Below are 12,808 nucleotides of genomic sequence, written 5' to 3'. Positions count from 1 at the left end.
AATGTGTGTGAGGGGACAGTGGGGGAGGCACTCAGCAGGAACAAAAAGAGTGAGAGAGAGAGAAATGGAGAGAGAGATGGGAACTGGTTTTCCCTTGCTGCTCTCTGCACAGCCAGCCTCTTGCAGGGGTGCAGACTTCACCCATGGGATCTAAGGGGCTGGCAGATTCCTCTTCTCCCAGCCGTGTAAGAGACACCTGTGAGAAACCAGAGAGCTGTGGTTGAGATCCTTGTCCCTTACCAGTTCCTTGGCTCAGGACCCTTGTCAGCCTCAAACAAGGGGGCCCTTTGCCTCATTCATCAAGGTGAGGAGTTGGAGACAGACTTTTGTATTCTTTTTGGCTGTTCTGTGTGGTCAAAAATCTGGGATCTGGGGAAAAGCAGTTAATGACTCTTTGGGGCCTAAGACATGTTAGGATCCTCTTTCCCCAAGATGGCTTAGGTAGGGCTTCCTAACCTTTGTCATGCCTTAGCTCTCCTAGAAAATGAAACTCTATTTACAGCTCCTGAGGTAAAGGACGGACGCTGCCCCAGGACCTGTCCCATCACCCTGAGGGTTGGGGGAACTAGCTGGCTGGAACCCACTGGAAGTCTGCCCATCAGTTTTACTGCTGGCATGAGCCTCCCTGATAGGTCTTGGGGCACAATGTACAAAGGATAAAGGGCATGATATCTCTCTCTCAGTTACTGCAGAATTATTTGAGCTGTTCAGAATTGTTTACCCTAAGATCACCCAGAAAGTTACTGGAAGACAAGAGAATGGTGTCCAAGCTCCTGGAGGGGAGGCACTGAGTCTTATTCCTCTTTGTCTCCCAAGCACTAGCCCTGGGCCAGTCCCATTGGGTGCTCTCCTTGTTGGCCCAATTCAAGGGCCCACCTTGGTGATTCTGACCCGTGGTCTATTTGAGGAACAGCCTGACCCACTTGGATTTTTCTACCTGGTCCCTTCATTTCTACCTCCCAGCCATCCCACTGCAGGATGGGGTACCCCTTGTCTACCAAAATTCAATTTTATCAGGGGTACTTCTAGGTCTGGGACTTAGCCTCTCTTGCTTCAATATGGCAAACATCTAGGAAGCCCTTCCTGTGTACTCTGTGGAGGGAAGTGAACTTGAGACTGGGCTCCTGCTCTCTGTCGGGGAGCAGCCAGCTTACGGGGAATGTGGAATGAGGCTGTGTTAGGAGCAACCCTGCACAAGACATGCTATAGGTTTCGAGGGGGCACAGTTCAGAGGTGGAAGGACTGCCATAGGCTTGCAGGAGACACCTGTCCAGGAAGACGGGAAGGCCCCATTGGGAGGGAGGGCTTGATTAAGGCCCTGAGGAGGGCTGAGACCCATAGTGTGGGGTTGGGGGAGGGGGGACGACACAGACAGGAGAGGGAGGGAGAGGGGAAGGGGATTCTGTGCCAAGAGCTATGATTTTCCCCCCTTATATTTAAAAATTTTGTTTATTTGAGAGAAAGAGAGAGAGAGAGAGAGAGAACACTAGCAGGATGAGGGACAGAGGAGAGGGAGAAGCAGACTCCCCACTGAGCAGGATGCCTGAAGCAGAATTCGATCCCAGGACCTTGAGATCATGACCTGAGCTGAAGGCAGACCCCTAACTGACTGAGCCACCCAGGTTCATTTTCATGTCAACTTTCTTTTTTTCATCTTTGGAATGGAACCCATTAGCATTGTCTTTCCGGGACTTCTCTCTCAAAATGCCCACTAGGCCTGATCATGGTTTGTTGTGTAGATGAATGAGGAACCCTAGAGGGGAGAGAAGGAACCAGTACTGAGCCTGGACATGCTGGATCCCATCAGACATGTGACACTGACTAGGATGTAAGCTCCAGAAAGGCAAAGGCTTGGGTCTGTGACCCTCACTGCTATATCCCTAGTGAGAACCTGGCTTATGGGGGTGCTCCATACCTATTCGTTGGAGAATGATGTGCCAGGATTCTTTTGGGCCATTCCGGATGTTATTAGCAGAAACAGGAAATGGGGCTAACTCCAGGCATGAAATCCAGGAGAAAGAAGGAGCTTGAGGAGTCCAAGGCAACATGGATCCCAGGTTGGGGGCGGGGTAGGATTAATCATACATAAACTCAAGTGGTAATAGCCCCGTTAATTGAGTCGTAATGATCCTTGGCATTTTTCATCTTCAAAGTCAGGAACAAACTGTAATTAATACTCCAGCCACCCGGGGGCAGGGTGGGGGGTGGCGTGGAGAATCTTGAGCTGCTGCTGCTACTCAGTCCAGGAAACTGAGGCACTGGTGGTGAAACGGGTTAGCAGAGTGGATACAAAGCCCATAATAAGGGCCCGGAATCTTCAGGGTGCCTTGAGCATATCGCAGGGTGGCCCTTCCCAAACCCAGGCAGCCGGGGAGCTGAGATCACAAATGGCGGGGGGGGGGGGGGGGGGGGGGGCATTGGGAGACACCAGGGACAGAGAAAGGAGGCTTGGCCACTGGCCTGGCTAAGGGTGGCAGTATGGGGAGTCAGGAGTGCTGGTGGCCTGGCCCATGAGAGTGGGCCTGGGCCCAGGATGAGCCCAGAGGCGGCGCTGGAGTGGCGGGCAGAGCAGGAAGGGGACCCGGGAGTCTTTGGCGCCCAATGGCAGGCAGGCTCGGGGCGTATTCAGCGTGAGTCACCAGCAGCTTCGAAATGCCTCCCAGTTTCCTCATCGCAGTCTGGCCGCCCCGAGCCCGGAGGGAGTTTTTCATTAAGGTGATTACCCTGCTGTCATTAAAGGCCGGTAAATATCACCCAGGGACGGAGTTGCAGGCCGCCTCTGAACTGCAGCCCGGGTTCACAGCCCCCCTCCCTCCCCAGCCGGAGCCGCACCACTGGCCCTCTGCGGCCACCAGTTCGAATCCTCCTCCATATCCAGGGGCCAGGGGCCCGCGGCCTGTGAGTCCCCAGATGCCAAACCGCCATCCTGTTGGCCCAGCACCTTGCACCCACTGTGCTGTGGCATTTTCTCTTGGATTGCGATGTCTTTGAGGGACATCAGGTCAGTTCATCCTTTGGTTCAGCCCCTACTTACTCAGGAAAGCCTCTCCTATGATAGCCCCCTCCCAGGGGACCAGGGGATAAGCAGACACCACTTCTGTTGCCATCATCCCTCTTACCTTTTTACATTTATTTGTGGAATCCTTGGATACATGTCACCTCCCACCTTTCACATGTTTCAGAAGGGGCAGGAACCACTACTGATCTTGTATTGTTTACCTTTTGTGTCCTCCTCCCAGCCCACGTTCTTACCACCTGTCCCCAGGGTCTGGTGTCTAGCAGGCCTCTTCTGAATTAACAAGTCCCCATGAGGCAACAGAACTGTTTGATGGCTACGCCTCTGCCCAATTGTTGTCAACATAGGACAGTGATCTCTTGTGCACCTACTGTGTCAGGCATTGAGATTGGGGCAGGGATGAAAACTTGGAAGTCCTTGCTGTGGAGAGACGCAAGGCCTCGTGAGTGTTCAGGGTGGGGATGGGCAATCCGTAAATCTATAGGAGGTGGTGATGTGAAGAAAAAGAAAGAGAAGGGGAGAGTGTTGGAGAGTGCATGTTGAGATCCTGTTTTATGTAGTAATTCTTCCCTTCTTTGCATTTTGGAGCCAGTGCCACCGACATTAAAGTACGGAATCAGAATATGTGGGTCTGTGCTGTAGTCCAGCTCATTTATTGTCTGCTCTTTGAAAAGTTCTGTTTAGGCTCGATCTTAGTTTAAAGCAAATTACATCAGGGGTGCCTGGCTGGCTCAGTCGGAAGAGCACGTGACTCTTGATCTCAGGGTTGTGAGTTTGAGCCCCATGCCGGGTGTAGAGATGACTTAAATAAATAAATAAAGTTAAAAAAATTACATCAAAGTCCACTAAGGAAGATGACGTCTCTGAAGGCAAAGTCACCTGTGACTGGTGTCAGCCCCTCTCCCCCGGGTCAGCTTTGCTGCCTGCCACCAGGTGGCCTGAGATAAAATTCTGATGGCTCAGGAGGACGCAGGTGGTTCAGAAGCCTCAAGGGGGAGGGATGGCAGTGGGCCAAGGGTGACTGTGGCTGTGGGTACCCTGGCCCTGAATCTCAGAGCTCCACTCCCCTCTCGCAGAGCCATCTCTCAGATTGGCGAGAGAGCTTCTTCTAGACCCCAAACGAAAGAAAAAGTCGCCGCAATGGAAACTCGAACTAACCCTCCCTTCTTGCCCCACTTCCCTCCCGCGGTCACACTTCCGGCAGTCACCACAAGGTATTTTAGGTTCGAAAACAAAGCGTCAGATCTATTTGAGCAACTTTTTTTCCATTGGAGTAGAAGCCCAGGGGCCTGTGGCCACCCTGGGCTCGGCCACTTCCCCAGGGAACTGACGCGTTTCCCCTTCTCTGCTGGGGACCAATTTAGCAGTTCAGGCTGGCCACTTTTAGCTTCTCCTTTCCTTGGCCTGGCAGCCAGCTAAGGGCCCAGAGGCAGGGCCACTGGGAGGATGGGTGTGTGTGTCTGGGTCCTTCTTTCTGGACTCCAGGGAAGGCCTGTTCCCCTCCTCTGCCAGAACCTCCCTTTTACTCCCATCTGACCTCCCTAAGTATGCGTGGGCACATGTGCATGCATGTACACACACACACACACACACACACACACACACACACACAGACAATGCTGATAGCTACTGCCCCAAATCTATTTGCTGCATCAGGAGACTGCAAAGTGAGATCAGGGCTAGGCCCTGTCTGGTTCTCACTCTACTCCAAGGGATGGTGTGTGTGTCTGTGTCACCGATGGGTTGGTGTGTATGTAGGTTGTGAACAAAGTGGGCATGCATATATGGAGACTGCATGTGCATGCAAATCCTATGTTCACAACTGTCCAGGCTGAACAATGCATGTACACACAGCTTGTATGGATGTCTAGAAAGAGCTTGGCAGAGTTGAAACCCTGGAGTGTCTAGCGGGTGCGTACACCATGTGATTTTGTGTGGGCTGGTGTATTTACAGTATGTGTGTGCAGGATGCGTATAGTAGAGGTGTGTGTAAGTGTGCGCACGCACGTTTGTATATGTGTGGATGGGCTGGTCTGGTTCTAAGGGATGTAGGGGGAGGAAGACAGGAGAGCTCTGGACAATGGTGACCCGTATCCTCATGGGCAAATGCACACAAGGTCCATCTATGGACTGGGGTTTGAGGGTAGGTTAGTGACCTACAGGTGTGAGCATGTACCAGAGGGACAATGGCTAGGGACTGGCCGGTTTGTCTTCATGTGTGCCTTTCAGCTTTACTTCAGGACCCTCACAGGTCTATTGGGCCTCTCCATAGGCCGCCTCATCTTCCCCTGGCTGCAGTGCCCCCCCTACCCCCCGCTTCTCCTACTTGTTAGCCTATCTTCCTGCCTCCAGTGCTGAGAGCCTTAGGTCTCCCAGTCACACGGCTCCTGAGGGACACCTTCCGGAGGGCAAGGACTTGTTAGGTTTCTTTTGTAGTTTCTTCCATTCTTTGCATACAACAGAGACTCCATCAATGCTGGCTTCAGCCACAGTGTGTCTGTAAAGGATGCGCTTCTTTATGGTGACTTGAAAGTGCATGCTTAGCTTCCTTATGGACTTCAGGGCAAATTTCTCTCTCTCTCTGTGTGTGTGTGTGTGTGTGTGTGAGAGAGAGAGAGAGAGTGAGTGTGCAAGCATGTGAATATGTTCATGTGTATGCATGAAGGTAAGTATTGTGAGTATATATGTGAGTGTGAGTGTGTGAGCTTGTATGGGGGAGTGAAGGTGAGTAGTGTGAGTGAAGGTGTGGGAGCACGTGAGAGGGTGAATGTGTAGGGGTGTGGGTGTGGGTAGATGCTGTCTGGACTCCTGGATGTTTACCCTTGGGTCCAGGCCCTGGAGGAAGCCCACTCAGCCTACCTTTCTGACAAGCTCAACCCCTTTCCAAGTGACTTCTGGCAGTGGGCCGAACTCCAGCTCAAGAGGAATCAAGGGGATGCTTTCAGGTCCTGCTCTCATTTGGGGCATGTCGAAAGGCTCTGCACTTCTACCCCCCCCGCCCCATCTGGGTGCAGACCCAGATGCTCCTCCACTAGGCTCCCTGAATGGCTTTCCTTTAGCCTGGATCTGGGGAGGATGAGCTCTGTTGCTGGTTGTTGCTTCAGGGAACAGTTTCTCCTGAAACCCCAAGGTCTGCTGTTCCCCACATCTGCAAACCTCTTAGTTTGGCTCTCCTGGTAGGGTTTTCTGCAGCCAAATGCACTTGGCTCCTTTTAATTCTCAATCCCAAGGTTCTACCCTGTTCTGGGGGCTTTTTTCTCCCCTATTCCCATCCCTACCCAGTCAAATGGACAGTGGTAGAGGCTTTCTCTACCATTTCCCAAAATAAGCACATAAAGTTGGAGAATATTCAAGTAGAGGGGTCCTCGGAGAACACCCATCTAGAGCTATTTTATAGAGGCTCAGAGAGGGCAGCTGACTCGTCGAGGCTCACACAGCAGTGAATGGCACTAGACTCAGTCCTCCCCTCCCGGCCAAGCAGTCCTCCTACTTACGTCAGACCAGATGGCCATCCCTTTTTTCCCTCTATTTCCTTCTTTCTCTGCCTCTTTCTCTTCCTTTCCTTTTTTGTTGAACTATTTCCTTTTTTCCCTTTGAAATGTTCTCTCTGTGCTAAGCAGGACGGCTGGCATTTGGTGGCACCAAAGTGGCACTCGGAGCCAAGACCTCTGTCCTGGCACAGTTCTCCTTAGTCTTTTCCAAAGGCTTTTCTCTTTCCTGGTTCCTCTTCCCCCAGGATGCTCAGGGGGACCCCGTCTTCCCCTCTCCCTGAGCCAGCCTATTCAGCTCCTGTTTCTCCTTCCAAGTACTGAGGAGGCAGATGGGAACCCGTAAGGAACTGGCTCCTCTCTGTAACCTTAGTTTCCTGGTCTCGAAAATGGAGCGAGGGTCTCTGAGGGGGAAACGTGAGCATCTGTGTATGTGTGTGTGCATGCGGGCATGTGGTGTGTGTGTGTGTGTGTGTGTGTGTGTGCATGCATGCCTCATGTGTTCCCCGGCAGCTGGGGGGGGGCGGGAGGCGGGGGAGAATGGGAAAGTTAATTAGCACCAGGATGAAAGGTGCCGTGGGATAATTACAGGTAATATCAAGATGGTCAGGAGGGTGGGGACAAAAGGCCCCTAGACCTCTGGTGGGGGTGGAGGGGATGGGGGGCAGCCCCTAGCCCCACTCCTGCAAAGTACATCAGACACCTGGAGAGGCGGGGTGGGAGGGGTGGGAAGGAGCATTCTGAGTGAAGGGTCTTTGTCTTTACAGGGAAATGCTTGTTAGTTGCTAAGGAACTGGGCTCTCTTCCCTGATCCAAGCCTCCCAATGTTTTGCTGAGCTTGGGAGGGGGATGCCGGGCTGGGGCTTGAGGATCCCTTGGCTGCCAGCCCTTTTCCTGGGGCCTCTGAGACTCTGATGGGGTTTTTGGGGAGGACTCTCATCCAGGGAGGGTGGCTCTTTCCTACTACCCGTAGCCACACTGCTTGCTCCAGCCCAGGGCCCAGGTGGGGAGCAAAGCAGGTGAGGTGGAGGCAGGGAAGGAGAGGAAAACATGCATTTACTGAACAGCCTGCATGCCAAGCACTGCGCCTGGGTGCCTTGTTTGCTCTCTCATCTAACTGGAGCAAGAGATCTTCAAGGAAGGCATTTATTTCCATGCTTTTCTTGTTATACGGTTTTTTTTTTTTTTTTTTTTTTTTGCATTTGAAACACAAGTCCAGTACATTTGAGGAAGTTGCCTGAGGTCACAGGGCTATCTATGGTAGAGATTCTATGTGAATTTGGCTCTGCTCAGTAAGAAAAGTTGTGCTTTTTAAAACTACACCGCTTAATGCATCCACCAGGCTCGCTATCTAGCCCATGGCTGTTCAGCTGGAACCTGAACCCACTACCACCACCCCCACCATCACCATCGTCACCGTCATCAGGAAGTCTTCCCATATGGCTTTCTTTCCCTTCTCCTCCACTTCTCTTCCTTCCTTGAGAGCAGCTGTCACACAGGTGAGGTTCCTGGGGAAAGGGGTGATTCCACACATTGAGGGTGGTAAAGCATTGGGCAAGTGGGGTAGGGGGATGGGCCAGGCTGTTGCCGTGTGTGTCCAGGCGTTGGCCCTTCCCACAAATCACACTTGATCTAGAATAGCTGAAGCTAGGGGAAGGGCAGATGCTGGGTGAGACTCCCCTTAAATTCTTCTGGAACTTCCAGCCTTCCTTCTCAGCCCACCTGGCTTCTGAATAAATAGAAGTTCTGGCCTTTATTTTATGTAGCCCACAGGGAGGAAAATAAGAGTACTGTTTTCTCTCTGCATAGGGAGAGTGACAGGCCCAGGTTCACAGCAGACACCATCATTACTAGTTCTGGAGCAGGGAGTAGGTCCCTTAACTTCTTGGGAATGACAGTTTCCTCATCTATACAGTGAGAATAGCAACACTGACATTATCAGGTTGTTGGGAGGGTGGAATGAGAGGATCTGCATGGAGGCCGGGAAGCTGGGCAGGAGTGGGTTACATGAGATACCACTTGTTAGGCATCTGGCACGGCGCCTGGTGTGCAGAAAGTGCTCAACAAATATTATCTGATAACGATGATGATGATGATAGTGTCAGCTCTCCGATCCCTGCAAAGGGCTTGCTACATGTTTCCTATCTGCTTTGTTAGAGATTTCTCAGGGATCTACATGCTCATTTTGTTTCTCCCTGGAGGAGGCAGTCCAAAGAAAAGGGGCAAGAGGCCTAAAGTCTTGTGCGGACAGAGAGCAGAGTCCAGGGTGGGTTTCCCCAGGAGTCCCTGGCCCTCTTGGTTCCCTTTCCTGGCGCTGGACCTCCTTCTCTGTGGCTTTCAGGACCGTCTGGCAGGGCTGGCTTCAGCCTCAAGCCTGGGCCAGCTTTGTTCTTTTTTCACATTTTGGGGCCAGAAGGGTGGGGGTCTCTCCCGCAGCTGAACTCAAAGCCCAAAACACAAGGAGAAAAGAAAAGGGGGGGGGGAGGAAGGAAAGCAAGCCGATAATTTCCTCGAAGGATAAACATCCGATTTTTTTTCCTCACCCAAAATAAACATGCTAGCCACAAGGAATTAAAAGCAGAAGAGGGGAGGATGTGTCTCGATTTGGGGCTGCTCTAGTAAGCTGACCTGCTATTTATCCCGGCCTTGGGCACCAACCGGAGCTGCCAATTACACTCTGGGCCTGGTGGAGTGGGGGCTGCAGGGAGAAGAGCCTGGGAGTGTGAGGTTCGCACACACCCAGAATGCCCCTTCCGAGGCTGCCTTCCATGACACTGCAAATGGACACTTCCTTTTGGTTCTTCTTTTAGCCCTGCTGACAAGCTTGCCTGCTGGGGTACGAGAGGGTGAGGGAGTTCCTACTGCCTGGGCTGGCACCAAAGGCCCTTCTACAGAACCAGAATTTAGTGTCCATCACTTAGGTGGGGAGCTCAGTCAATGTTGGGGGGGAAGTGTTGTCCAATTCCCTTCCCAGACTCAGGCTCCCACCTCATGGCCTTCTTCAGATGGCTGGCACTCAAATCTTCCAACCAGTTAAGATATGTTCAGCTGGGCTGAGTGGTTGGCCAGGGCACCTCTGCCTTCCAGCTAGTGCAGGGCATGGCTCTGAGAAGGTAATAACCCTGTGCCCAGCTGCAGCCTGCCTCTTTCATCTGGGGATCTCAAGGCACTCTGTACACGTGAGTCACTGACATTGCTGTATTCTGGCCAAGTAGAGGGGGGTTATTAACTCTTGGAGGGAAACTGAGTTGGGGGGGGCGTGGTGAAGGGTTGGGGGGTGCTAAGAAGACTGGAGCTGGGCATAGGGGAGTCAAGGAACCAGAGTTCAGCCTGTGAGTGAGACCATGGCAAAAGAGGTACCTCCAAGGGGGCCTTGGGTGGAAGAGCCAAGCAACCTTCAGAGGGCATCCAGGGGAGTGAGGCACCGAAAATCCTTGCCTCGAAGACACCAAGGAGTTTCTTCATAGTTTTGCAAAAGCGTAAATCAGATTGCACCCCTACTTCCCCTCCAATCTAGTTATTATCCAGTGGTTTCCCATTGCTTTCAAGGTACAACCCCAAACTTCAGCATGGCTGCAAGACCAGGCATGTTCTGGTCTTTGCCCATCTGTCCAGGTGGCCATATTATTGGCCTGGAAGATGCCATGCAAGCCCTTCTGGAAGATGCCGGAGCTAAGAGGTGATGTTCCCTCTCTTTGGCATGGTCTCCCACCTCCATCCCCATTCACAGTTAACTCCTTCCACATTTTTCAGTCCTGAGTTAGACACCACTTCCTCTGAGAGGCCTTGCCTGGGCCTTTACTGTGCACCCTGGCACGCAGAGCAGGCCCCCTTACACCCTCATAGCACGTACCACATTCGTTGCAATTTGCTTGTGGCCATCTGATGAACCTTTCCCTCCCAGCCTGGACTGTAAACTCCTGAAGCAAGCCCTAGGTTTTGTCTGCCCTGTTCACATATGGATCCCTAGCACCTAGCAGGTCAGGCACATGTGTACGAGGTGCCAACAACATCTGTTGGATGTCAGAGTTGGAAAGGACTGTGGTGATAAACCAACTACTCCAACTCTCCATCTTACCTTGGTTTCACAATCGAGGAAGCAGAACTTTAGGGAGGACATGTGATTTGCTCAAGGCCACACAGTGCCTCAGTGACAGTTGAGGCCTAGGGACCCCCACTTCCTGCCTCTCCATCTACCCCAGCACCCTGCCCACCCCCCACTCGCATTTATAGGAAAACCCCAGGGCTGGACATTGATTAATCTCTTCTCAGTTTTTGAAAGACAACAGGTTAGGAAAGAACACATCCAACCAGTCTGCCCTGGATGATTTTTTTTTTTTTTTTAATTTGGAAGAGAAGGGGTTCCATACCCAGCGAAGGTTCTACGCTCAGACCGACTGGCAGGGCACAGTGGACACACACATCTGCAGCGCGAAGCCTGACGTCTGGCAGGCAGTTATCTCTATTTGGGTTTGTCCCTGGGCTCCGAGCTTCCTGTTCCAGGCGTCTGGTAATTTGGCGAGTCCTGGTAATTTTGGGTCATGAATTGGGTGCTTGCTTCTGGTTCGCTCAGGTGGAAGCGGTTCAGGAATTTGTCCATTTTCCAAGAGGCTGGAAGGACAAACAGACCAGAGGAAGGCAGTGAGAGACAACCATGGACAGGGAGCTGGCAGGGTCTGAGAGGAAGGCCACCTCTGGGGAAGTGGAGGCAGCAAGTGAGGACATTGGCCCTAGGGCCCAGGTTGTCAGAGCGCCTGGGGGTGCCTTCTGGGTCCTAGCTGGATGTTAGCAGAGTGCCTGGGAAGCAGCGGGGACTGAGTCTGGACTAGGTCAAGCACTGCCTTTGGTTGCCATAACCCTGCCTCCTCACTCACATAGAAAGGAAGCGCCCGGTCGGGTGGGCTGCGCACTTCCTCTACCCACCCTTCTTTTTCCGCAGGCTCTCCTGACCCCATGATTGAGGCCTACATGCTTCTTTCCTTCACGCCTGATCACCCCAGCTGCTGGGGCTGAGACTGGCCCAAGCATCCGTGTCCTTCTTCCATTCTCCTCCCAGAAGCCCAGCTGTGGCAGAGGTGGAGGGGAAGGGCTCTCCTCACTCCTGAGCACCTGTATCCCGCGGGAGCAGAGCATGCATGAGAAGTCCCCAGCTGGTGCCCAGGTGCTCCGCAAGGGGAGAAAGCACAGGGGTGCAGGGGGAGGTGCCTCTCCTGGGGCGAGTGTGGACAGGCCCAGCAGCAGGGCAAGGAGGGCATAGCCCCGGGCACTGGGGAGAAGCTGCGGGAAGTGGTCAAAAGCGTATTCCCACGGTCCTGTTTCCCAAACCCTGGGCCTCAGGCACCCTCTGGGCACGATTGCCAACTACAATACAGGATGTCCAGCTTAACCTGAATCTGAGATAAACAACAAATAATTCATAAGCACGTCCCACATGGTGCATGAAGCATACTTAAAAACTCATTCCTTGTTTATCTGAAATTCACGTTTAACTGGGCATCCTGTTTTCTTTTTCTTTTTGGCTAAATCTACGAACCTTCTTTGGGTGGAGGGAGTGCTCAGGGAAGACCCTGCCCGGAGCAGAACGAGACAGTGACTGATATGCCCTGGTCCTCCTGGTCGGGGGGAGAAGAGTAATCTCGAACATGCACAGAGAAAGCAGGGCAAGGGTGGCAGCTGAGCATTCCTCTCGGAGCTGCCATTTATCTGCCTGTGGTCCTCTGTCTGCACCCGCTACCCTTTTTAACAAGGAAGACAGCAAGTGCCTTGAAGTGCTGTTTTTCCACTTAACATCCTTCCTCCCCTACCCTGGGGCTATTTGTACTTCAAAAGTGTTTTCAAGGAAAACAAAAAAAAATTTTTTAATCCAAAGAAACAAGACAATAATAATGATAATGCAAATAATAATAATAGTAATAACACATCTATATTGTGCTTCCTATGCGCCAGGAACTCCATGCATATTCATACACTTAATCCTCACAAGGGGGGACTATTTTTATCCCCAGTGCACAGATGGGAGGATGGGGCACAAGATGGGGTTCCGGTGAGGATGCTTCTTAGGGGCAGGGATGCAGGGAAGGGCCTCTTCAGGTCCCCACAGGTCCCATCTGGTGACTGCATGCTCAGATTAGGGAGAGAGGCCCTGGGTCCTGGGAGACCCTCTCCTGGGGGAAGGCTGCTGCTGGGTGACGACAGGTGGGTGTTTGAGTGCTGTGGGGTCTTCCACTGGGAGGGGAGGCAGGGAGGCCCTGGCCTGGCATGGTCTTCACACCCAGAGAGCCTGGCTGGTTGGAAAAGAACTGGT

At 52.5% G+C, this 12,808-nt stretch overlaps 1 protein-coding gene across 9 annotated transcripts in view; it reads right to left on the bottom strand.

Annotated features, from left to right (window-relative positions):
- Positions 1-10,849: 10,849 nt before the first annotated feature.
- The window catches only part of PEBP4 (phosphatidylethanolamine binding protein 4), a 247,315-nt gene continuing 245,356 nt past the window's right edge, over positions 10,850-12,808 (bottom strand). For all 9 annotated transcript variants that reach the window (XM_038573813.1, XM_038573809.1, XM_038573814.1 and 6 more), the window contains one exon: positions 10,850-11,115. In XM_038573813.1, the coding sequence (XP_038429741.1) occupies positions 10,967-11,115 (149 nt within the window). In that variant the 3' untranslated portion in view covers positions 10,850-10,966. The remainder of the gene's footprint in view (positions 11,116-12,808) is intronic.

The sequence above is a fragment of the Canis lupus genome, chromosome 25, assembly GCF_011100685.1.
Source record: "Canis lupus familiaris isolate Mischka breed German Shepherd chromosome 25, alternate assembly UU_Cfam_GSD_1.0, whole genome shotgun sequence".
Classification (NCBI taxonomy): domain Eukaryota; kingdom Metazoa; phylum Chordata; class Mammalia; order Carnivora; family Canidae; genus Canis; species Canis lupus.
The sequence above is the reverse complement of the archived record's forward strand: the minus strand, read 5'-3'. Positions and strand labels throughout refer to the sequence as shown.